Consider the following 27,748-nt stretch of genomic DNA (forward strand, 5'->3'; position numbering starts at 1 on the left):
GAGTCTGAGTGAACTCCAGGAGTTGGTGATGGACAGGGAGGCCTGGCATGCTGCAATTCATGGGGTCGCAAAGATTCGGACACGACTGAGCAACTGAACTGAACTGATGGCTGATTCATTTTGCTGTGCAGTAGAAACTAACACACGGTAAAGCAACTATGTTCCAATGAAAATTAATTAACCTTGATTGCTAGGAAAGATGGAGGTCAGGAGAAGGGGGCGACAGAGAATGAAATGATTGGATGGCATCACCGGCTCAATGGACATGCATTTGAGCGAGCTCCGGGAGATGGTGAAGGACAGGGAAGCCCAGCATGCTGCCGTCCACGGGGTCGCAAAGATTCAGACACGACTGAGCAACAACAACAGTGGGCAGTATTTTTCTAAGTAGGAAATAATCCTTGTATACAGTCTGTTGAGATCTCTCTCCTTGAATACTTTCAAAAATTGACTTTTTAAAAATTATGCCTTTTGGGGAAGTTTTCATAGGACTAGTCATCTCAGTTTGTGGAAGTAGCTCTGTCTTTGCCACTTATTTTCCTTTATTGAGCAATAAACCGTGTGGAATAATAGAATGCTTGGTTTCTTATTTTGAAAATTGTATTCAGAAATAAACCATACTTATGAAAGAGAAAAGAAAAACACACAGTTAAAAGAATAATTATAAAATAAACATCCATATACTTACTACATAGGCCAAGAAATAGAATCTATACTCTAGAAACCATGTGCCCCTTCCTGATTGAATGGGGCTCCCTAAGATACTAATTAGCCTAAATTTTGTAATAGTTATTCCCTTTTCTTTATAGTTTTATAAACTATAAATATACATATGTATGATTTTAAAATTTATATATTTGAATTTATGTTAATAGATTTATGCTGGATTCATATTCTTCTGTGACTTGCTTCTTTCACCTAGTATTGTGTTTTTGTAACTCATCCAGGTTGAGATGTGTTGCCATAGTTCATTCATTTTCATGCAGTATTATATTCTGTTGTCTTAAAACACCATTGTCCATTTGTCTACTTTTAGTGTTGATGAATGCTTATTTTTTTCCTGTTAAAAATAGTGCTACTAAAAATATTTTTGTATTTATGCACAAAAGTTTCTTTAGGGTATATATCTAGAAGTGCAGTCACTGGTTAGTACAGTAAGTACATAATCAAGTGTAGTAGATAATGGCAGACTACTTAAAAATAGTGGTACCAATTTTCCCTCCCACTGGAGTGGATGAGGGTTGCTATTGCTCTGCACCCTTGTCAACACTTGGTATTGCCCAACTTTTAAACTTTAGCCAGCCTGGTGGTGATGAAATGGTATCTCTTTATGGTTTTAATTTGCATTTTCCTGATTGACAGGAGACTGAACATCTTTTCGTTTATTCAGGGCATTGTATGCATCCTCTTAAGTGAAATTCATACTCAGTTATTTTGTAGAGTTTTCTGGTAGGTTATCTTTTTCTTACTGTTCCATAGCATTTTTTTTTAAATTATATTCTGGATGCTAACCTTTTGTCACAGTTATGAATTGCAAATCAACATGCTTCCGTTTTTTATTCTGCAAATCTGGTCCCGCAAAGAGAGATGCCATATACAAACATGGAGGAGGAAAACCATTGACTGGGGCTTCCTAGTTAGGCACGTAGTGGAATCCCGTGTGGCTCTGTAAGCACAGGCCCTGCACTTGGAAGTGACTGCATCTTGGTTCCTGACTGCTGCTAACCTGTGGTGCTTGACTTTGCAGGTGGAACAGGAGGATTTTGTAATGGAAGGGCATGGCAAGACTCCACCCCCTGGTGAAGAAAGCAAACAGTGAGTCACAGTTTATTTTAAAAGGGTCTTATTACAGATCTTCAGAAGCCCTTTGGTTAAACATACTGAGAGCATGTTTGCAAGGGATGTATATGTTGGGTACATTGTGAAACTCCTCCCCAGTTGCTTTGGTGGCTGTTAATGCATTGCTTCTATTTATAGACAGACTAACTGGAGGGGCAAGAAAGTTGGCTTTGTAGTTTTTCACACTTCACTAATTAAAATTTATCTTACGCTTTAGCAAAGGCTTTAAGGCTTAAGATGTTTCAAATTGAACTAATTCAATCTGGTTGATTTCCAAAGATAGTGTAAAATAGTATATCCTTTTCTTAGCAATGTCTTTATGAAGTGAACTGAATTAATAGACTGTTTCCCTGCATTCCAAGTGTGAATTTATTTAAATAGTACTTCCTGAAATTCTATTCCATTTAGTTATTTATACTTCTGATCTTTGTTCAAATAACAAATTGTTTCCCCAGAGGAACAGGAATTATAAATAATATGACTTAGCCAACATTCTAAGTAATTCAGGGTCTCTCCTCTAACTTCTTAAGGAGTGATAAGTTCTAAATCTGAAATTGAGAGTCCTCTGGGTAGCTTTCTGGTGGCAGTGAGTAGATTTTTTCCTCCTTCTGTCACAGAACTTGAAAAATTATGTTGCAGAGCAGACTGGTGTTTCATATGCCCTTTTAAAGGAAAAACAGTTAAGACTGGCTTCAAGTACTGACATAACTACCATTTTTTATTCAGACAGTAGTCTTCTAAGTTAATGGGACAGTGACTTGTGGAATTCACTGAAAATCTGTAGAGAGAAACTCTTTTCTCTCATCTTTTTTTTCCTTCGAAAATAGTTCTGGTCCGTCCTATGAAAATTTTGTCTCCGAAACCTTTGGGAATGAATTATGCAGAATATGCTATGCTGCCGCAAGGCCAGGTTCATTAAAGGAGAATGTTTGTCTTGTATTTGTTGTGAATGGAAACCAGGATATTTTCACAGCTGGTTTAATTTGCTAACCAGGCAGTTTTAAAAATAGCTTACAATATAAATCCTAGCTTTGCTGTATTCTGTCAAATGCACTTGTATTCTGCATGGGTGGATGGAATCAATTCATCTTTAGCAAATTAGAAAGCCTAACATCTAGTCCCAGTAGAATTGCAGGAACACTTCAGGTGCCCTGCCCGCTATTCACTCTCCATTCCTACACTCAGGTCAAAGGTCTTATAATAGAAAAATCCTTGCTCCCATTTGACAAGGGTTTTCTGTGCACAAGAACTTTGCTTAGACGCTGCCGGTGTTTTCTCCACCCTTCACAGCGTCTCCACTTCAGATGCTGGAGTGGGTAACTTGCCTGTGATAATGCACCTTGAAACAGAAGTTAGGATCTGAATTGAATCTTTCTGACTTTAAAGTGTTTTATGATATCTCTTGAACTCAAATTCTTTGCCAACGTTGGGAACTATGTTCCTGAAAAGTATTGTGGCCAGCAAAACTGCAGTTGTCAAGATCAAAGTCTCATGGGTAGGAGTGAGTTGGGGGAAACAATGAAAATGGCACAAAGCTTATTTTTAAAACACAGGTGAAGTTTCTGTTCTCTGAAGGCTATCCATTTCCCAAACAAACCAGTCTTTATCTTTAAAAACCTGCTCCAGTAACCCCTATCCTGAATCAGCTCCTTTAGGTATTCAGGAAACATTGCTGGGGCAGATTCTCCCACAAGTTTTACATTATACAAACTATACTTCTTTTGGAGAGCTTCAAATGGCTCCAGCAGACTTGAAACATCATGGGTTGTATACGTACCATTCTCCCTTGATAGTTTTGTCTTCACAAGCCTCTGCCTTTTCACAGACCAATCTTGTTTAATTTTGTTTTGTGAGTTTCTTTTTTTTTTCTTTCTGGGCTTGGTCAGCTATCATATATTGAAATGATAAAGCAGAAATGAATATTCGTGTTGGGTCTTCCTCCCATACACCTGCCCACTTCTTTTGTGGGAGTTGGGAGCCAAGTGGCTGTGTTGTTTTGTTTGAGGCAACAGAAATAAACAGATTGAAAAATTTTATTTTTTGTGTCTCAGAACTGCAGTTAGCAAAGGATCATTCCATCCGGATAGTAGGATCTAGGAACTGAATACTACATTCTGGATGCTCTGAGTGACACATTGCTGAATGACTTATGAAATTCCCATCTGTTCATTTATTTTTTTAATTATAAAAGTAATATTTGGTCATCATAAAACATTCAAACAATAAGTGTGAATTTAGAATTATTTGCTTCTTCTACCCTTCTACTCTTCCTCATCTTCTGAAACTTTTTCTGTGTATTTAGAAAAACAGCTAAACAGATTTTTTTTCTAACATTCTTTGAGACTTACTTTTTTCATTTGACATCTTTTGCAGTCTATTTCATTCCTTTAAACATCTGCAGAAGTACATTCTGTTATACTATAATCATTCTCTAATAAATATTTTGGTGACTTGCACTTCTTTGATTATGAAAAACATTAATACTTTTTTAAAAATCCTTATTCTTATATCTTTATACACAAATGCATTTCTGTAGAATCGATTTCTAGATATGGAGCTGTTTGGCTCATGGGCTGTATTTTTACAAGGAGGTAGCTGCTATCAAATTACTGTTCAAAAGAACTCTGTCAACGTTCATTTCCATCTGCAGTGAGAGTACCCATTCCTCCACACTGTTAATGCCAGTAAAATTGTTTATCTCTGAATTTTTGCCACTCTAATATTTTATGGCTTTAATTTGCACTTTTATTCTTACTAATAAGATGGAATATCTTGTTAGTCTCTTGGCTGTTGATTTTCATATCTTGTACCACCTGTTTATATATGATTCCCACTTTTCTTTTGGAATGTTTGTTTTGATAGCTTTGTAGGAACCCTTTACAAAGTGTAGATATTAACCTTTGTCTTTTAAGATGTTTAAATATTTTCTCCCAGGCCTTATTGTTCAGCATTGGGGCATCTTTCATACTAATAAACCACTTAAATTTTTATGTAGTAAAATCAGCCTTTATGGTTTCTGTGTTTCATGTTTGTCTATAGAAGTCCCTCCTACTCTAACATGATAAAATGTCCTGAGTATTTCTGCTGTATTTTTCACATTTAGACCTTTAACTGAACTGGTACTCATTTTTGTGTATGGTGAGAGGCAGAGATCTAACTTAATTTTTTTCTAAATGGGTTTTCCAAATGGCTGCCATTCATTGGTATTAGCGTGTATAGATAGCCTGTTTCACGTATGGAGGCAGGTGGAGCAAAGGGATTATATAACTCGCAGGTCACAGAGTAAATTCTAGTAAGGATTAGGTCTCAAATTATTTGTTAGCTGATCTGTGCCACTTCCTTCTTCATCTAACATTTTTACCATAGGTTCTGGAAGTCTTGAAAAAATTTTATTTCTGTGATGTTTATTTCAATGGCATAAGTTCTGTCAACAGGCAGTGTAAGGCAGCTAAGCATGTAGAAAGCTTTCTTGAAAAAAATAATTGACTTCTGATATTGAAAATGTTCGTGCTAAATTGTTAATGTTTGGATCAATTGTGCTGATTGCTTGTGTACATGTGAATAAGATTTAGCGGAGTATACAACTTTAAACATTTGTTTATTTATATAGCCTGAATATATTTGCTTTTTAACGAGGTTTATTTACTATTAATGTATCTATAATTTTTCTGAGTATATTCACTTATGAGCTATTGGAGAAAATCAGACAAACCAAGTTTATTGCCACATAATATTGATCACATGACATGTTTTACACTAGGTTAAATATAAAACTAGACAGCATATTAAAAAGCAGAGACATTACTTTGCCAATAAAGGTCCATCTAGTCAAGGCTATGGTTTTTCCAGTGGTCATGTATGGATGTGAGAGTTGGACTATAAAGAAAACTGAGCGCCAAAGAATTGATGCTTTTGAACTGTGGTGTTGGAGAAGACTCTTGAGAGTCCCTTGGACTGCAAGGAGATCCAACGAGTCCATCCTAAAGGAGATCAGCCCTGGGTGTTCATCAGAGGGACTGATGTTGAAACTGAAACTCCAATACCGGATGCGGAGAGCTGACTCATTTGAAAAGACCCTGATGCTGGGAAAGATTGAGGGCAGGAGGAGAAGGGGACGACAGAGGATGAGATGGTTGGATGGCATCACCGACACAATGGACATGGGTTTGGGTGGACTCCGGAAGTTGGTGATGGACAGGGAGGCCTGGCGTACTGCGGTTCATGGGGTCGCAAAGAGTCGGACACGACTGAGAGACTGAACTGAACTGAACTGAAATACAAAACTGTTACAACTTTTTAAAACTCAGCATGAGCAGATACTTGTTTATAGGTTGTGTCTGATCATCCTTATTTAAAATCTATTTCAGATAAAATAGCAGGGCTTCCCTGGTAGCTCAGAGGTTAAAGCATCTGCCTGCAATGTGGGAGACCTAGGTTCAATCCCTGGATCGGGAAGATTCCCTGGAGAAGGAAATGGCAACCCACTCCAGTATTCTTGCCTGGAGAATCCCATGAATGGAGGAGCCTGGTAGGCTACAGTCCACAGTGTCGCAAAGAGTAGGACACGACTGAGCGATTTCACTTTTCTTTCTTTTCTTTCTCAGGTAAAATATTTCTGCACAGGCAGGATTTTGATTTGGTTTTACTTCTGATACAAGTAATGATCTAGATATCTGTGGGCATATCATTTCTTATAAATTATTTTGGAATTAGATGTTAGTTTTGGTGTATTAATAAGTTTGGCCTCTTTTTCATTTCTTCCTTAAATTTTTAATATAACTTATAAACAAATCTAAGCTTTAAATCTTCATGTTGAAATTCAGTCATATTCTCAAGAGATACTTGTCTTTAACCTACTAAAATAACTCAATTTTTCTAGTAAATTTTTATTGATTGAATTTTCTTAATTATTTTGGTTCATTTTACAAAAGGTTATTGTTTACAAACAAATCTCTCAAAGAGATATTTACACATTCATATTTATTGCAGCATTATTCATAATAGTCAAAAGGTGAAACAACCCAGATTCCATTAACAGATGCATGGATAAAGACAATGTGGTATATACATAGAGTGGAATATTATGAAGCCTTAAAAAGAAGGAAATCTTGTCACATGCTACAACATGCGTGAACTTTAAGGATATTGTGCCAAGCAAAATAAGCCAGTCACAAAGGACCAGTACTGTATGCAACCCATATGGTGTATCTAATGTAGTCATAGAAATAGAAGGTAGAAAGTGGTAGTTGTCAAGTCCTAGGGGGAGAAAGGAGAAAGAATTAGTATTTAATGGGTATAGAGTTCAAAATGAGAAAGTTCTAGTGATCTGTTGCAAAACAAAGCAGATACACTTAACACCACTGAACTTTACACTTAAAAATAGTGAAGATGTAAAATTTATTTTTTTTAACCACAATAAAAAAAAATTAGCGACCAGATTGAGAAGTTTAAATGTAAAATGTAGCCTGGATTTCAAAGACTTAGTACAAAACAAGAATGCGAAATTAATGACTTTTATATTGTTTTATTTATTCATTGTACTCAAAAGCAATTAGGCCATTTGTTGGTATTTAGGAGAGCATTCCTTTAAATAAGAGAAAGGACTCTGAACAGAAAAATCTCACCCTTTTATGAAAACGTGAGACCAAATTCTCAATCATCTGTATACTGCTTAAATCACGAACAAGAGCAAGAATTCAAGTTAAATAAATTAAACCAAACTGCCTTGTTACAAAAGAAATGAAAGCTCAGGTTGCCCTTGGCTCCAAAGTCCTTATTTTCACACTACAGTGTTTTGCGTGAAAGTGAAAAGGTGTTAAAGTTGCTCAGTCAGTCAGTTCAGTCACTCATTCAAGTCCAATTCTTTGCTACCCCATGGACTGCAGCACACCAGGCCTCCCTGTCCCTCACCATTTCCTAAAGTTTGCTCAAGTTCGTGTCCGTTGCATCTGTGACACCATCCAGCCTTCTCATCCTCTGACACCCTCTTCTTCTTCTGCCCTCAGTCTTTCCCAGCATCAGGTACATTTCCAGTGAGTCACCTGTTCGCGTCAGGTGACCAAAATACTGGAGCTTCAGCTTCACCATCAGTCCTTCCAACGGGTATTCAAGGTTGATTTCCCTTACGATTGACTGGATTGATCTTGCTGTCCAAGGGACTTTCAGGAGTCATCTGTAGCACCATAGTTTGAAGGCATCAATTCTTTGGTGCTCTGCCTTCTTTATGGTCCAGCTCTCACAATTGTATGTGACCACTGGGAAGACCATAGCCTTGACTGTATGGACCTTTGTCGGCAGAGTAATTCCTCTGTTTTCAACACACTGTCTAGGTTTGTTATAGCTTTCCTGCCAAGAGGCAATTGTCTTCTGATTTCATGACTGCAGTCGCCATTTGCAGTGATTTTAGAGCCCAAGAAGAGGAAATCTGTCCCTACTTCCACCTTTCCCTTCTATTTGCCATGAAGTAATGGGGCCAGATGCCATGGTCTTAGATTTTTAATACTTAGTTTTAAGCTGGTTCTTTCACACTCCTCCTTCACCCTCAAGAGGCTCTTTAGTTCATCTTCACTTTCAGCCATTAGAGTGGTATCATCTGTATATCTGAGGTTATTGATGTTTCTCCCACCTATCTTGATTCCAGCTTGAAACTTATCCTGCCTGGCATTTCTCATGATGTGCTCAGCGTATAGGTTAAACAAACAGGGTGACAGCAGACAGCTCTGTTGTACTCCTTTCTCAATCTTGAACCAATAAGTTCTATACGGTGTTCTAACTGTTGCTTCTTGATCTGCATACATGTTTCTCAGGAGTCAGGTAAGACGGTCTGGTATTCCCATCTCTTTAAGAACTTTCCACAGTTTATTTTGATCCACACAGTCAGAGGCTTTAATATAGTCAATGAAACGGAGGTAGATATTTTCTGAAATTCCCTAGCTTTCTCTATGATCCAGCAAATATTGGCAATTTGATCTCTGGTTTCTCTTCCTTTTTTAAACGCAGCTTGGATATCTGGAAGTTCTTGGTTCGCATGATGCTGAAGCCTAGTATACAAAATTTTATGCATAACCTTGCTAGCATGGGAGATAAGTGCAATTGTCCAACGGTTAGCACATTCTTTAGTACTGCTCTTCTTGGGAGTTAGGATGAGGATTGACCTCTTCCAGTCCTGTGGCCACTGCTGATATTTGCAGACATATTGAGTGCAACACTTTGATGGCATCATCCTTTAAGGTTTTGAATAGTTCTACTGGAATTCCATCACATCCATTAGCTTTATTAACAGCAGTGCTTCCTAAGGCCCTTTTGACTTTGCTCTCCAGAATGTCTGGTTCTGGGTGACTGACCACACCATCCTAGTAATCTGGTTCATGAAAATCTTTTTTGTATAGTTCTTCTGTGTATTCTTTCCATCTCTTACTGATCTCTTCAGTGTCTCCTAGGTCTCTACCGTTTCTGTCCTATATTGTGACCACCTTTGGGCAAAATGTTCCCTTGGTATCTGCAGCTTTCCTGAAGAGATCTCTAGTATTTCCCCTTCTGTTGTATTTTCTTCTAGTCTTCGGCACTGTTTATTGAAGAAGGCCTCCTTACCGCTTTCTGTGCTGCTCTTTGGAACTCTGCCCTTAGTTGGCTATAACTTTCCCTTTCTCTCTTGCTTTTTGCTTTCTCTTCTTTCTTCAGCTGTTTGTAAGGCCTCCTCAGATGACCATTTGACCTTCTTGCTTTTCTTTTTCTTTGAGGCGGTTTTGCTTGCTGCCTCCTGTACAATATTACAGACCTCTGTCCCTAGCTCTTCAGGCTGTTTTCTAGGTCTAATCCCTTGAATCTGTTCACTACCTCCACTGCATTTTCATAGGGGTTTAAGTCATACCTGGCTGGCCTACTGGTTTCCCCCAATTTCTTTGTTTTAAGCCTGAATTTTGCTATGAGAAGCTGATGATCTGAGCCACAGTCAGCTCCAAGTCGTTTTTGCTGACTTTACAGCTTCTCTGTATTTGACTACAAAAGTGAAAGTAAAAGTCACTCAGTTCGACAGTTTTATTTTTGATATTGGCCACTTGGTGATGTCCATGTGTAAAGTGGTCTCTTGTGTTGTTGAAAAAGGGTATTGCTATGATCAGTGCATTCTTTTGGCAGAATTCAGTTAGCCTTTGCCCAGCTTCATTTTGTTATTCAAAGCCAAACTTGCCTGCTACTCCAGGTATCGCTTGACTTCCTGCTTTTGCATTAAAATCCCCAGTGATGAATAGAATGTCTTTTTTTGGTGTTAGTTCTAGGAGGTCTTTTAGGTCTTCATAGAACTGATCAGCTTCTTCAGCGTCGGTTGTAGGGGCATAGACTTGGCTTACTGTGATGTTGAATGGCTTGCCTTGGAAATGAACTGAGATCATTTTGTCGTTTGCATTTTGGACTCTTTTTTTTTATTGTGAGGGTTACTCCATTTTTTCTATGGGATTCTTGCCCACAGTAGTCAATACAACGATCATCCGAATTAAATTCACCCATTCTGGTCCATTTAATCAGTCCATTTTTGGTTCACTGATTCCTAAGATGTCAGTGTTTATTCTTATCATCTCCTGCTTGACCATGTCCAGTTTACCTTGATTCATGGACCTAACGTTCCAGGTTCCTATGCAATATTGCTCTTCTCAGGATTGGATTTTACTTTCATCACCAGACACATCCACAGCTGAGCATCGTTTACACTTTGGCCTAGACACTTCATTCTTTCTGGGGCTATTAATAGTTCTCCTCCACTCTTCCCCAGTAGCATATTGGACACCTTCAGACCTGGGAGACTCATCTTTCAGTGTCATATCTTTTTGTCCTTTTATACAGTTCATGAGATTCTCATGGCAAGTACACTGGGGTGGTTTACCATCCCCTCTTCCAGTGGATCACATTTTGTCAGAACTCTCTGATAACCCATCTGTCTTGGGTGGCCCTGCATGGCATGGCTCATAGCTTCATTGAGATATACAAGCCCCTTCACCACCATAAGGCAGTGATCTGTGAAGGGACAATGCAGGAGACCCAGGTTCAATCCCCGGGTTGGGAAGATTCCCTGTAAGGAAGTGGCAACCCACTGCAGTATTCTTGCCTGGAGAATCCCGTGGACAGAGGAGCCTGGTGGGCTATAGTCCATGGGGTCACAAAGAGTTGGACACCACTGAGCAACTAACACTTTTACTTTTTTATCCCCCTGGTATGTATTGGTGATATGATTAATTATATCAGTTTGTGTATTTCAACTCTTCTTAGGGTACTATTTTTTTTGTCTCTTTCCAAGAGAGAATCTATTCTTGCAAGGAAGACCTGTAAAGAAATTACATGTTGAAGACAGTTTTATGTTGATTCAGAGAGAGGAATATAATTTGGGGAGTCAATACTACCCTTTATGCCCCAGTGTGATATAGTATCCTTTCTGCTTGAGGTTCTGTTTTTTAAGTGTCTTAACTCCAATGTCTTGATTAGATTCTCTTCTAACTAATTACATTCTTTGCAACTTAAATGTCTATTATAAAATATCCTTTTAATTTTTCTGAATTATTATTGTACAGACCTTTTATAAATTCTGATAGCTAGTCCTTACCTTTATTTCTGCTCATACTCTTAACTCCTTCTTTTACAGTTCTCTCTTCACATTCATCTTACTCTGTGGCGCAGCTTTTAAAAGTTTAGTCTTTGCAGATCTCTACAGTTGATAGTCCTTGTTTTGTATTTGACTACCAAATTTAACACTAAACTCTTAGAGAACCATTTGTTTGGTGCTTATTTAAAGGCTTTAGAAGTTCTTTTCTGTTGGTCCAGTGGTTAAGAATTCACCTTCCAATGCAGGCAGTGCAGGCTTGATCCCTGTTTGGGGAACTAAGAAAGCCCACATACCACGCAAAGACCCAGCATAGCCAAAAATAAATAATAAAGGCTTTGGGAAGCTTTGTAACATTTCCTAAATACAGAGGAAATGAAAGTATTTCCATATTACTCAGTTTATAGATAATTATCTTCAAAACGCAGACCTTGGTATTTGGCCGTAGGAAAGGGTTTTTTGGTTGTTTAATGTTTTATTTTCTGTTTTCTACCATCAGTTTTCATTGGCTTTCCCCCTGCCTTTGGACCATTAAGATATGTACATGGTGAAATAAATTTACTGAGAACACATTGAAACCCTCTGTAATTTCAGTCATAAATTGGGCATCAGAGAAATAGTTGGGTTTCTATATGATCCTTTCATATTATTTTTTGGAGAAAGGAAATGAGTGTTATTTTCAAGTTTTTTGGCATTTTGAAAATGCCACAAAGAGGTTCAATAGATAGTTATTTATGCTCGTGGAATTTTTGCTGCTGGAAGTTTTAGTATAACCATAAACATTTTGTACTAGGTCTTTGGGAAACTTTTCACTTGCTAATAAATTTTCTGGTTTGCATAGAAGTCACTTAAATTAATTGTTTGAAAATGTCTTTAAGTTCTAAGCTTTATTTTATGAGGTTTTTCCTGTGTTTCCTAATTGCAAATGACTGTAGACTGTGTGGATTGCTGGTCTTTATAGGCAAAGGTGCCTACTTTAAACACAATGAATAGGGTAGCACATGTGTCTCTCAGAAAACTACAGTTCATTTACTAAAAGTCTTATTTATTTTGCTTATATGTTACTTATGGACAGATAATATACCTTTATGGAAAAGCATTACTTGAAAGGCAAGATGTATTTGCCCAATTCCTTGGAATTGGTGTTTTAAGGCTGCCTTTTTCAAGATGTTACTCTTATCATGTAGTTGTAAAATGTCTTGAACGTAGGATTAGGTAAGTATAGATAAAGAAGTGCATGTTCAGTTGAAGGAATTTTCAGTGGTGTCATGAGAAGAGGGTAATGTTTATTTCCCCAAAATGTTATGTTCGCTAGAGGGTATGGACACACGTTCTTCCCTGAGCACCACACCTTTCCCCTTTCCGCCAGAGTCTCTGTGAACTGAGGTTTGGGCAGAAGTACTGGGGCAGCAGTGGGTGGAGGTTGGGGGGTGTTAGGGGAGAGATTGTAGTAAAGAGTAGGCACAGCGTGAGGGCAGGTGGTGGAAGGTGAAAGGTCAGGCTAAGGGTTTATGCTCTGTCTTTAGCTCTACAAGAACAGACTTTTGCCAACATGGTCACTGCTGTTGGCACCAGAAAGCATCAATAAATGTATATTAAATAAATGAGGACATCAGTAAGTTTCCACAGACTATTAAGAATCCCTGTTTTCTATACACTCCCTTTGAAAATCTGAGGTAGGGTGACTAAAAATCCTAACTCCAGAATACTGTATTCATTATCAGCAGAAGAAAAGTAAAGGGATAACCTGCCATGTTTGACTTTATATTCAGTACTTTCTTCAGTATATCCCAACAGACTCAGTTTTATCACAGTTCTCTTTTAAGTGTCCCTACCCTGGGATTTCTTTGGAAGGAATGATGCTAAAGCTGAAACTCCAGTACTTTGGCTACCTCATGCGAAGAGTTGACTCATTGGAAAAGACTCTGATGCTGAGAGGGATTGGGGGCAGGAGGAGAAGGGGACGACAGAGGATGAGATGGCTGGATGGCATCACTGACTCGATGGACGTGAGGCTGAGTGAACTCTGGGAGTTGGTGATGGACAGGGAAGCCTGGTGTGCTGCGATTCATGGGGTCGCAAAGAGTCGGACACGACTAAGCAACTGAACTGAACTGAACTGACCTGTAAAACAGTTGATTGTTGCTTATTTTGGAAAGAAAAAAAAAGAAAAGCTTTTCTATCCAAGCCTGAAGTCTTTCTTTGCTTCTGAGGGCCTCCATAGGACGCCTTTAGCCTACTTATACATATTTCTTCTACTGTTTAAAAGATCTTCCTACTCCTGCCCAGTGTCTCTCCATAAGATCTTCCATGTATATCTGGTTTCCTTCCCCCTGACATGCCTTTGTTCATGCAAAGAGACCCTTCTTTCTGACCAGGAACAAATCTAGGTTTTGTGGGAATGCTCTTTAAGAAAAAGAAAATTAGATAACCAACAGGGACCTCCAGTTCAACAGTGGGAACTCTACTCAGTATTTTGTGGTAATGTGTATGAAAAAAGAATCTAAAAAGGATTGAATATATGTATATGTATAACTGAATCACTTTGCTATATACCTGAAACTAACACAACATTGTAAATTAACTATACTCCCAATAAAATTTTTAAAAAAGAAAAAAATTAATTTCATTTACATAATTAGAGGTACATGTGTGCTAAGTCATTTCAGTCGTGTCTGACTCTTTGTGAGCCTATGGACTGTAGCCTGCCAGGCTCCTCTGTCCATGGGATTCTCTGGGCAAGAATACGGGAGTGAGTTGCCATGCCCTCCTCTGAGGATCTTTCTGACCCGGCGATCGAACCTGTGACCCAGGGATCGAACCTGCATCGGCAGGCGGATTCTTTACCAGTAATGCCACCTGGTATGTCCTAATTAGAGGTGCAGAAGTGACTATTTACAGTGAGGAAAGAAATCACAAAAATGGCAACTCAAGAATTGACAAAAATTCAGAAAATAACATAATTTTATATTCATTTGTATTAATATTTCCCTAACATGTTGCTGTGAATTTTTTTTCCAACATTTTTTGGCTGCTTCCACTTTGATTACCTCTTCATATTATAACAATTCCGTGACGTTTTCTAAAAAGAGATAGAAAGATAATCTGATGTCTTCTATAACATGGTTGACCAAAGTATGCTATTTGTTATTGACAGATTTTAAAAGTTCCTTTCAGCTTTACGACTGCTGCTGCTGTTGTTCAGTTGCCCAGTCGTGTCCGACTCTTTGTGACCCCATGGACTGCAGCACTCCAGTCTTCACTGTCCTTCATCATCTCCCAGTTTGCTCAAACTCATGTTCATTGAGTTGGTGATGTCATCTAACCATCTCATCCTCTGTTGCCCCCTTCTCCTCTTGCCTTCAGTCTTTCCCAGCATCAGGGTCTTTTATAATGAGTTAGCTCTTTGCATCAGGGGGCCAAAGTATTGGAGTTTCAGTACCAGTCCTTTGAATGAATATTCATGATTAATTTCCTCAAGTATTGACTGGTTTGATCTCCTTGCAGTCCAAGGGACTCTCAAGAGTCTTCTCTAACACCACAGTTCAAAAGCATCAATTCTTCGATGCTCAGCCTTCTTTATGGTCCAACTCTCACATCCATGCATGACTACTGGAAAAACCATAACTTTGACTATGCGGACCCTGGTTGGCAAAGTAAGGTTGACAACTGCTATTGGTGACATGATATAAACTTGTAAGATTGTTATCAACTTTGGGAGAACTCTAGCAAGTATTGCTCATATATGGGCTGTAGGATTGCAAGGCTACATTTTTTCTTGTGTACTGACTACCCTGAAATGCTCTTTGAATTGACACACTTACACCATGGTATGATCTACCCTGCACATTTCTGTCAGCATGCTCAGTGGCCCAGCAACGTCTTTGTACACAGGACAGTTCATTGTAACTCAGCCACACACAGAAGTGACTGAGGACCACGTAAATATTTACCATTAAACTTAAAATCAATATATCATCAGTTTAGCTTTCCATTTAGGAATCCCCCAAGTGCCTACAGCTACTAATTCGACTAACAGGGGGGGATCGTGGTGAAAAGAGGTAACACGAAAAGAAGCTGTGGTTAACGATCTATATTAAGTTTGTGAGGAAAAACATATTGCCTTTGCACATTTTACAAAAATAATAGGTCATGTGTAACAGAGTTGGAGAATTCACATTCCTAATTTCAAAAGATATTATAAAGCTACAGTAATCAAAAAGAGTGTGGTACTGGCATTAAGACAGACAAATAGACCAATGGAATAGATAGAAAGCCCAGAAATAAACCCTTGTATATAAGGTTGAATAATCTTTGACGTGAGTGCCAAGATCATTCAGTGGGGGAAACAGTCTTTTCAACATATGGTGTTGGTGATTTGGGGTATCTATTTGCAAAATGATCAAGTTAGACCTTTATCTTATTTTACATCATATACAAAAAATTGTCAAAGTGGATTAAAGACGTAAGCTTAAGACCTAAGACTTTGAAACTCCTGAAAGAAAATATGATAAAAGCTTCATGACATTGGCCTTGCAATGGTTTTTTGGATAGGACACCAAAAACATAGGCAAAAAAGCAAAAATAGACAAATGGAACCACATCAGACCTAAAAAATTTTGAAAATTGTGTGCATCAAAGAACAATCATAGAGTGAAAAGGTGTCCTACAGAATGGGAGAAAATACATGCAAATCGTGTATCTAATAAGAGATTAATATCCAGAATATATAAAGAACTACAACTCAACAACAACAAAAATCAAATAACATGATTTTAAAATATCCAAAGGGCTTGAATAGACATTTCTCCAAAGATGATAACATAAATGGCCCGTAAGCACATGTAAAGACACTCAGCATCACTAATCAGCAAGGAAGTGTAAATCAAAACCACAATGAGGTGTCATTTCACACCCATCAGGATGACAACTATCAAAAAAAAATCAAAAACAAATAATATGTTGGCAAGGATGTGGCTAAATTGGAACCTTTGTGCTCTATTGGTGGGATTATAAGATGGCATAACTTCTATGGAAAACAGTATTAAGTTTCTTCGAAACTATGTTTTCTGCATGACAAATTCCAACTCATTCTTTGAGACTCAGTTTAAAATCTTGCCTCCTCTATGAAACCTTTTCTGACTTAACAGCCGTTCTTTGTATTCCTAGAGCATAACTATCTTTTATCTTGATTTGTATTTTAATTATGGCACTCACTACGCCATATTTTAATTATGAATTTGAACATCTCTGTCCTTCAGGGTGTTAAAATCCTCTTTGTACCCTCCTGGGCTTGGTTCTAGTATAGTACCTAATACATAGTACATCCCTAAAAATGGTTCGTGACTGTATGAATGAATGGTGACTTCAGAGTTTGGAATTTTTTTGTTTTTGTTTTTGTCTCTGCCATCTGGCTTACCGGATCTTAGTTCCCCAACCAGGGATTGAATCTGGGGCCACAGCAGCGAAAGCGCTGGGTCCTAGCCCTGGACTGCGAGGGGAGAACCTGGACTCTTATTTTTAACAGGGTTGATTGGCCTTACTATACTTGGTGGTCACAGATAGGATTCTTATTAACAGCAGTAGCCAGTTACTTTATGATAGAAGCTCTTCTACTTTTTAATATGTTGCGTGCTCTCTGTACCTCTACTGCCTCCATCTGATCCAGGCTATCTTCCCTCACCTAGAAGGCCATGGTTGCCTTCCAGCTTGTCTCCACTTCTCCTCATGGTCCTCGGTAGCGTATTTTCCGTAGGGAAGCCAGGATTAGCTTTTGAACATGTAAGTCTGATCCTGTCTACAGTGGTTGTAAGACCAGCATGGGTCCTTGGAATGCTTACTTTGGGAAGTTTTAGAGACTTTTGTCTCATTTTATAGGAAACAATTTAAAAGGTATCCACATCCCGTATTAAATATGTGGTTTTATTTATTTATGTGGTTTTATTTATTTATTTTTTTATCATAGATTAAAAGAATTTTAATTGTTTTGCTTCTGACATTCTCTGGCTACAAATAACTGACTTAATTTGTAATTACCCTAAGATTTTTTAATGATTAACATAGCATCTTTTGCAAAGTGAGAATTATTTTCAAATGTAGTGAAAACTTAAGAAATGCTTACCTTAATGAATGGAGTTGCTTGGTGTTATAGTCTGAGGACACTTAAGCATTTATTAATTTTTATGATTATAATTTTCTTTCTGTATTTTGGACTTGTAAATATATTTTTTCAGATCCCAAACATTTGCCTAGACCCTTGAAATTTTCAGCTTGTAGATCCTAGGTATTAAGTGGAGAGTGAATAATGGATAAAATGGCACCGTTTACTTTCCTTTAGTATTCTTCTGTGACTTTCCATTCTTCTTACATAAATCCTTTCCTTTCTGTGACCTGCAATACCCAGTTTGATCTACCTTCTCCTACCTTCTCCCACCTCTCTCCCCTGGGCATGTGGCCTAGCCTCCTGATGATCCTTCTTGTTCTTTGAACACTCAAGCATTTGCTTTTCTTTTTCTAAAATTTATTAGTTTTTTAAATTTCCTTTTGGCTCTGCTGGGTCTTTGCTGTTGCACAGGCTTTTCTCTAGCTGCTGCGCATGAGCTTCTCATTGTGGTGGCTTCTCTTGTTTTGGAACACAGGCTCTAAAGTTGTGGCTTGTGGACTCAGTAGTCGTGGCTCGCAGGCTCTGGAGCACAAGCTCAGTAGTTGTGGTGCTCAAGCTTAGCTGCCCCGCGGCATGTGGGATCTTCCTGGATCAGGGATCAAACACTTGTCTTCCTCATTGGCAGGCAGATTCTTTCCCACTGAGTCACTATGGAAGCCCAAGCAGTTGCTTTTCAACTCAGCTTAAATGTCCCTTCTGAGAAAAGCCTTGCTTAGTTACCTGATCTAAAGTGAGTCTCCCTCAGTTTTACCATAGTCTCCCAGGTAGCTCAAATGGTAAAGAATCCACCCGCAATGCGGGAGACCTGGTTCAATCTCTGGGTTAGGAAGATCCCCTGGAGAAGGGAATGGCAACCCACTCCAGTATTCTTCCCTGGAGAATTCCATGGACAGAGGAGCCCAGTGGGCTACAGTTCATGGGGTTGCAAAGAGTTGGACATCACTGACTGACTTTCACTTTCACCAACTCTTTAATTCCTTCTGAGTGAGTTTCTTTCTCCCATGAGGATATTGCTCCATGGGGGAATGAACCTACCTTATTTGGTACTGCTGTATCCCCAGCACCTAGCATAGAGTCAGGCACATTTAAGGCAGTTAGAATATACTTGTTGAATAAACAGTTATGTTAATAAATTTTGTAGTTTAACAATTCTTGCATTGTTGGTGTAAACTTTTCATGGTCATAATAAATTATGCCCTAATCCACTAAGTTCTATTTGCTGTTATTTTACTTGGGATATTTGTGTCCATCTTCACAAGTGAAGATTGATCTATAGTTTTTTTTTTGTATCATGTCTTAGTTCAGATGGGTATTATGAAGTCAAGTGGGCCTTAGAACAAAGCTAGTGTAGGTGATGGAATTCCAGTTGAGCTGTTTCAAATCCTGAAAGATGATGCTGTCAAAGTGCTGCACTCAGTATGCTAGCAAATTTGGAAAACTCAGCAGTGGCCACAGGACTGGAAAAGGTCAGTTTTCATTCCAATCCCAAAGAAAGGCAATGCCAAAGAATGCTCAAACTACTGCACAATTGTACTCATCTCACATGCTAGTAAAGTAATGCTCAAAATTCTCCAAGCCAGGCTTCAGCAATACGTGAACCGTGAACTCCCTGACTTTCAAGCTGGTTTTAGAAAAGGCAGAGGAACCGGAGATCAAATTGCCAACATCTGCTGGATCATGGAAAAAGCAAGAGAGTTCCAGAAAAACATCTATTTCTGCTTTCTTGACTATGCCAAAGCCTTTGACTGTGTGGATCACAATAAACTGTGGAAAATTCTGACAGAGATAGGAATACCAGACCACCTGACCTGCCTCTTGAGAAATCTGTATGCAGGTCAGGAAGCAACAGTTAGAACTGGACATGGAACAACAGACTGGCTCCAAATAGGAAAAGGAGTATGTCAAGGCTGTATATTGTCACCCTGCTTATTTAACTTCTATGCAGAGTACATCATGAGAAACGCTGGACTGGAAGAAACACAAGCTGGAATCAAGATTGCCGGGAGAAATATCAATAACCTCAGATATGCAGATGGCACCACCCTTATGGCAGAAAGTGAAGAGGAGCTAAAAAGCCTCTTGATGAAAGTGAAAGAGGAGAGCGAAAAAGTTGGCCTAAAGCTCAACATTCAGAAAACAAAGATCATGGCATCTGGTCCCATCACTGCATGGGAAATAGATGGGGACACAGTGGAAACAGTGTCAGACTTTATTTTTTTGGGCTCCAGAGTCACTGCAGATGGTGACTGCAGCCATGAGATTAAAAGACGCTTACTCCTTGGAATAAAAGTTATGATCAACCTAGATAGCATATTCAAAAGCAGAGACATTACTTTGCTGACTAAGGTCCATCTAGTCAAGGCTATGGTTTTTCCTGTGGTCATTTATGGATGTGAGAGTTGGACTGTGACGAAGGCTGAGTGCTGAAGAATTGATGCTTTTGAACTGTGGTGTTGGAGAAGACTCTTGAGAGTCCCTTGGACTGCAAGGAGATCCAACCAGTCCATTCTGAAGGAGATCAACCCTGGGATTTCTTTGGAGGGAATGATGCTAAAGCTGAAACTCCAGTACTTTGGCTACCTCATGAGAAGAGTTGACTCATTGGAAAAGACTCTGATGCTGGGAGGGATTGGGGGCAGGAGGAGAAGGGGACGACCGAGGATGAGATGGCTGGATGGCATCACGGACTCGATGGACGTGAGTCTGGGTGAACTCCGGGAGATGGTGATGGACAGGGAGGCCTGGTGTGCTGCGATTCATGGGGTCGCAAAGAGTTGGACATGACTGTGCGACTGAACTGAACTGAGCCTCATAGAATGAATTAAGATTTCTTTCTATTCTGTAAATTTGAGAACAGTATGGATAATGTAGAGATTATCTGTTGTGCCTGATATTTCAGTGGCTAGTTCTTTGAATATCTTACACATTTCTGCTATGGGTTTTTGTTATTTTCATAACTTTTCTTGAGTTGACCTTCAGTTCAGTTCAGTCACTCACTCGTGTCCATCTCTTTGCGACCCCATGAACTGCAGCACGCCAGGCTTCCCTGTCCATCACCAACTCCCAGAACTTACTCAAATTCATGTCCATCAAGTCAGTGATGCCATCCAGCCATCTCATCCTCTGTCATCCCCTTCTTCTCCTGCCTTCAATCTTTCCCAGCATCAGGTCTTTTCCAGTGAGTCAGTTCTTTGTGTCAGGTGGCCAAAGTATTGGAGTTTCAGCTTCAGCATCATTCCTTCCAATGAATATTCAGGGTTGATTTCCTTTAGGATTGACTTGTTTGATCTCGTTGCAGTCCAAGGGACTCTCAAAAGTCTTCTCCAACACCACAGGTCAAAAGCAGTAATTCTTTGGTGCTCAGTTTTATGATTCAACTCTCCATACATGACATACAATATCCATACATGACTACTGGAAAAACCACAGCTTTGACTATACAGACCTTTGTCGGTAGAGTAATGTCTGCTTTTTATTATGTTGTCTAGGTTTGTTATAGCTTTTCTTCCAAGGAACAAGCATCTTTTAATTTCATGCCTGAAGTCAGCATCTGCAGTGATTTTGGAGCCCAGGAAAATAAAGTCTGTCACTGTTTCCATTGTTTCCCCATCTATTTGCCATGGAGTGATGGGACTGAATGCCATGATCTTAGTTTTCTGAATGTTGAGTTTTAAGCCAGCTTTTTTACTCTCATCTTCCACTTTTATCTAGAGGTTCCTTAGTTCCTCTTCACTTTCTGCCATAAGGGTGATGTCATCTGCACATACCTGAGGTTATTGATATTTCTCTCTACAGTCTTGATTCCAGCTTGTGCTTCTTCCAGTCCAGCATTTCGCATGATGTACTATGCATATGAGTTAAATAAACAAGGTGACAGTATACAGCCTTGACATACTCCTTTCCCAATTTGGAACCAGTCCATTGTTCCAGTTCTAACTGTTGCTCCTTGACCTGCATATAGATTTCTCAGGAGGCAGGTAAGGTAGTCTGGTATTACCATCTCTTCAGGCATTTTCAACAGTTTGTTGTGATCCACACAGTCAAAGGCTTTAGCATAGTCAATGAAGCAAATGTAGATGTTTTTATGAAATTCTCTTGCTTTCTTGTGAGCCAGTGGATGTTGGCAATTTGATCTCTGGTTCCTCTGCCTTTTCTAAATCTAACTTGAGCATCTGGAAGTTCTTGGTTCATGTATTGTTGAAGCCTTGCTTGGAAAATTTTGAGCATTACTTTGCTAGCGTGTACTAGCAAAGTAATGAGTACAAAGTAATGAGATGAGTACAATTGTGCGTTAGTTTGAACATCCTTTGGCATTGCCCTTCTTTGTGATTGGAATGAAAGCTGACCTTTTCCAGTCCTGTGGCCAGGGGACCTTCCCATCCCAGGGATCGAGCCCAGGTCTTCTGCATTGCAGGTGAATTCTTTACCATCTGAGCCAGCTGGAAAGCCCAATAATACTGCAGTGGGTAGCCTATCCCTTTTCCAGGGGATCTTCCCAACCTGGGAATCAAGTCAGGGTCTCCTGGATTGCAGATGGATTCTTTACCAGCTGAGCTATCAGGGAAGCCCCTTGAGTTGACCTTGGTAATTCCTATTTTCTTGACTAGCATCCATTTTATTTAATCTTCAGGTTTATTGACATTAAATTATATGTAATTCTCTGATAGTTTAAAAAAAGCCTCTCCAGATCTGTAGTTATAATGTCCCTGTTCTTAGCCCTAATGTTAATTATAACTTTTCTCTTATTTTTAGTTAATGAGACCTTCCAAAGGATTATCCACTTTTGTTTTTATTTTTTTACTTTTTATTAATCTTTAAAACTTAATTTAAAAACCTATTGTTTTTTATTGAAGTATAGCTAATTTATCATATTGTGTTAGTTTCAGATGTGCAGCATAATGATTCTGATATATTTTATATATTCAGTTATATATTTATATTTATGTTTATATTTATAGGCTTCCTATAGGCTTCCCAAGTGGCTCAGTGATAAAGAATCCACCTGGCAATGCAGGAGACATGGGCTCAATCCCTGGGTCAGGAAGATGCCCTGGGGGAAGAAGTGGCAGCCCACTTCAGTATTCTTGTGGGAATAATCCCACGAACAGAACAGCCTAGCGGTGACTGAGCACACACGTTATATATATATCCAGTTATATATACGTGTGTGTGTATATATACAGATATAGATATTCCTTTTCAGATTCTTTTCTCCATATAGGTTATTACAGAATATTGAGTATAGTTCCCTGTGCTATACAGTAGGTCCTTGTTGGTTATCTATTTCATATATAGTAGTATTTTATATATGTGTGTATCTGCTAATCCCAACCTCCTAATTTATCCACTGCCCCCCCCACTCCCCTTTCACCTTTGGTAACCATAAATTTGTTTTCTGTGTCTTTTTGTTTCATTAGTAAGTTCATTTATATAATTTTTTTAGATCCCAAATGTAAACATATCACATTATAGTTGACTCTCTTTATGTGGCTTACTTCAGTTAGTAGGATAATCTCCAGGTCCATCCATGTTGCTGCGAATGGCATTATTTCACTTTTGTGGCTGAGTAATATTCTTACATACATATATGCCACATGTTTTTACCCCATTCATCTGTGGATGGACATTAGGTTGCCTCCATGTCTTGAAATTGTAAACAGTGCTGAAGTGAACATTGGGGTGCATATCTCTTGGTTTTCTCTGGGTAGATGCCCAGTTATTTATTTTTTAAGACAAAGTTTTTAACTTAGGTATAGTTGATCTACAGTAGGTTAATTTCTGCTTATGGCAAAGTGATTTGAGTTATACATACATATTTTTTTACATGCTTTTTCATTATGGATTATCTTAGGATATTGAATATAGTTCCCTGTTATATAATTGGACTTGTTTTTTATCCATTCTGTATGTAATAGTTTGCATCTGGTAACCCTGAATTCCCCATCCATCACCCCCTGCCCCCTTGGCAACCACAAGTCTGTTCTCCGTGAGTCTTTTTGTTTCATAGATTCATTTTAAAACAAACAAAATTTTTTTGAGTCAATAAAGATTCAGTCTACTCTTCTTTTGACTTTTACTTTATGTTTATAATTTGGTCTTTATTTTCTTTTTTGAGTTTGTCACTCATTTTCTAGATTTTTGGGTTAAATGTTCAGTTTGTCATTTTCAATCCTGTTTCCTCATAGAAATGTTTTAGTAGTTGTTTTATAATCACCAAAGATGGCAACACTGAAAGATAACACTCATTTGAGTATGTAAGTTCTAAAAGTAAGCTCATTTTTTGTTACATCGTATCCTCACCTTGTATGAAAAGGCAAAATGATAGGATACTGAAAGAGGAACTCCCCAAGTCAGTAGGTGCCCAATATGCTACTGGAGATCAGTAGAGAAATAACCCCAGAAAGAATGAAGGGATGGAGCCAAAGCAAAAACAATACCCAGCTGTGGATGTGACTGGTGATAGAAGCAAGGTCCGATGCTGTAAAGAGCAATATTGCATAGGAACCTGGAATGTCAGGTCCATGAATCAAGGCAAATTGGAAGTGGTCAAACAGGAGATGGCAAGAGTGAACGTCAACATTCTAGGAATCAGCGAACTAAAATGGACTGAAATGGGTGAATTTAACTCAGATGACCATTATATCTACTACTGCAGGCAAGGTTCCCTCAGAAGAAATGGAGTAGCCATCATGGTCAACAAAAGAGTCCGAAATGCAATACTTAGATGCAATCTCAAAAACGACAGAATGATCTCTGTTCGTCTCCAAGGCAAACCATTCAATATCACAGTTATCCAAGTCTATGCCCCAACCAGTAACGCTGAAGAAGCTGAAGTTGACGGTTCTATGCGGACCTACAAGACCTTTTAGAACTAACACCCAAAAAAGATGTCCTTTTCATTATAGGGGACTGGAATGCAAAAGTAGGAAGTCAAGAAACACCTGGAGTAACAGGCAAATTTGGCCTTGGAAAGCGGAATGAAGCAGGGCAAAGGCTAATAGAGTTTTGCCAAGAAAATGCACTGGTCATAGCAAACACCCTCTTCCAACAACACAAGAGAAGACTCTAAACATGGACATCACCAGATGGTCAACACCAAAATCAGATTGATTATATTCTTTGCAGCCAAAGATGGAGAAGCTCTATAAAGTGAACAAAAACAAGACCGGGAGCTGACTGTGGCTCATATCATAAACTCCTTATTACCAAATTCAGACTCAAATTGAAGAAAGTAGAGAAAACCACTAGATCATTCAGGTATGACCTAAATCAAATCCCTTATGATTATACAGTGGAAGTGAGAAATAGATTTAAGGGCCTGGATCTGATAGATAGAGTGCCTGATGAACTATGGAATGAGGTTCGTGACATTGTACAGGAGACAGGGATCAAGACCATCCCCATGGAAAAGAAATGCAAAAAAGCAAAATGGCTGCCTGGGGAGGCCTTACAAATAGCTGTGAAAAGAAGAGAGGTGAAAAGCAAAGGAGAAAAGAAAAGATATAAGCATCTGAATGCAGAGTTCCAGAGAATAGCAAGAAGAGATAAGAAAGCCTTCCTCAGTGATCAGTGCAAAGAAACAGAGGAAAACAACAGAATGGGAAAGACTAGAGATCTCTTCAGGAAAATTAGAGATACCAAGGGAACATTTCATGCAAAGATGGGCTTGATAAAGGACAGAAATGGTATGGACCTAACAGAAGCAGAAGATATTAAGAAGAGGTGGCAAGAATACACAGAACAACTGTACAAAAAAGATCTTCATGACCCAAATAATCGTGATGGTGTGATCACTCATCTAGAGCCAGACATGCTGGAATGTGAAATCAAGTGGGCCTTAGAAAGCATCACTACGAACAAAGCTAGTGGAGGTGATGGAATTCCAGTGGAGCTGTTTCAAATCCTGAAAGATGATGCTGTCAAAGTGCTGCACTCAATATGCCAGCAAATTTGGAAAACTCAGCAATTGCCACAGGACTGGAAAAGGTCAGTTTTCCTTCCAGTCCCAAAGAAAGGCAATGCCAAAGAATGCTCAAACTACCACACAATTGCACTCATCTCACATGCTAGTAAAGTAATGCTCAAAATTCTCCAAGCCAGGCTTCAGCAATATGTGAACTGTGAACTTCCTGATGTTCAAGCTGGTTTTAGAAAAGGCAGAGGAACCAGAGATCAAATTGCCAGCATCTGCTGGATCATGGAAAAAGCAGGAAAGTTCCAGAAAAACATCTATTTCTGCTTTATTGACTGTGCCAAAGCCTTTGACTGTGTGGATCACAATAAACTGTGGAAAATTCTGACAGAGATGGGAATACCAGACCAAGTGACCTGCCTCTTGAGAAACCTATATGCAGGTCTGGAAGCAACAGTTAGAACTGGACATGGAACAACAGATTGGCTCCAAATAAGAAAAGGAGTACGTCAAGGCTGTATATTGTCACCCTGCTTATTTAGCTTATATGCAGAGTACATCATGAGAAACGCTGGACTGGAAGAAACGCAAGCTGGAATCAAGATTGCTGGGAGAAATATCAATCACCTCAGATATGCAGATGGCACCACCCTTATGGCAGAAAGTGAAGAGGAACTAAAAAGCCACCTGATGAAAGTGAAAGAGGAGAGTGAAAAAGTTGGCTTAAAGCTCAACATTCAGAAAACAAAGATCATGGCATCTGGTCCCGTCACTTCATGGGAAATAGATGGGGACACAGTGGAAACAGTGTCAGACTTTATTTTGGGGGCTCCCAAATCACTGCAGATGGTGACTGCAGCCATGAAATTAAAAGACACTTACTCCTTGGAAGGAAAGTTATGACCAACCTAGATAGCATATTCAAAAGCAGAGATATTACTTTGCTAACAAAGGTCCGTCTAGTCAAGGCTATGGTTTTTCAGTGGTCATGTATGGATGTGAGAGTTGGACTGTGAAGAAGGCTGAGCGCCAAAGAATTGATGCTTTTGAACTGTGGTGTTGGAGAAGACTCTTGAGAGTCCCTTGGACTGCAAGGAGATCCAACCAGTCCATTCGGAAGGAGATCAGCCCTGGGATTTCTTTGGAAGGAATGATGCTAAAGCTGAAACTCCAGTAGTTTGGCCACCTCATGTGAAGAGTTGACTCATTGGGAAAGACTCTGATGCTGGGAGGGTTTGGGGGCAGGAGGAGAAGGGGACGACAGAGGATGAGATGGCTGGATGGCATCACTGACTCGAAGGACGTGAGTCTGAGTGAAGTCCGGGAGTTGGTGATGGACAGGGAGGCCTGGAGTGCTGCCATTCATGGGGTCGCAAAGAGTTGGACACGACTGAGCGACTGAACTGAATTGAACTGAATCCTCACCTTGTAATATAATTTAAAAACACTAATTGCTAGTATAAAGAAGTACAAGAAATATAAATATATCAGGAAGTCCAAAATGTCTGGGAATATAGGAAAAATATACCTTTATTACACTTCTTTCTTCTAGATGAACAATTGAATTAATTGCTGTAAGTTTAGAGATAACTCACCAACAGAAAAATTCCCTGGAGTTTGAAGAAAATTAGCAATGATATTATACGCAGATAGAACTAATATTTTGCTTTAAAATTTGTCTCTGTTTCTGGACTTCTTGTGCAGCCTGTTATTTAACAGAAAGGAATACATATACATTTTTATACAATAATATCTTCATTGAGGAGTGGAGACTTAGCAATATTCAGTCTTCTAAAGAAATTCTGTCCATCACAAATTAAAACAAGGCAGCCATACAGTCTCCATGCATTCTAACATGTTGAGTATGCTCCACATAAGTAAGCTTTCCGTAACTCATCTGGAAGGTATTGGAAGGATAAAAATAGACTAAATGTTCATTATTTCCATCCTAGGAGTTTCCTGCTTTTGCCTACATCTCAATTGTCAGTCCAGGTCCTGGCTCCTACTCCACTCTGGTCTGTGCAAAGACAGTGGAAGTGTTTACGCCATAAATATTCAGGCTGCCAGATTGTCTGGGCATTGGCCTCTGCCTGCCCTGAAACAGCTCCTTTCCTGCTCTTCTGTCAGAGTGGAAAAAGTGAAGGAGGGAGACTCTACGAAGACTCAGAAGCCAGGATGACAAGCATGTGGGATTTAAAAGGGCTCATAGGTTTGTTTTCAAGGAATATGGGGGTTAGAGAATCCA

General features: G+C 39.1%; 1 protein-coding gene across 1 annotated transcript in view; it reads left to right on the top strand.

Annotated features, from left to right (window-relative positions):
• Window positions 1-27,748, top strand: part of TNRC6B (trinucleotide repeat containing adaptor 6B) — a 250,583-nt gene that overhangs the window by 91,943 nt on the left and 130,892 nt on the right. The window contains exon 4 of the mRNA XM_052639336.1: window positions 1,748-1,815. Coding sequence (XP_052495296.1) covers window positions 1,748-1,815 — 68 coding nt within the window. The remainder of the gene's footprint in view (window positions 1-1,747; window positions 1,816-27,748) is intronic.

The sequence above is a fragment of the Budorcas taxicolor genome, chromosome 5 (assembly GCF_023091745.1).
Source record: "Budorcas taxicolor isolate Tak-1 chromosome 5, Takin1.1, whole genome shotgun sequence".
In the NCBI taxonomy this organism is placed as follows: Eukaryota; Metazoa; Chordata; class Mammalia; order Artiodactyla; family Bovidae; genus Budorcas; species Budorcas taxicolor.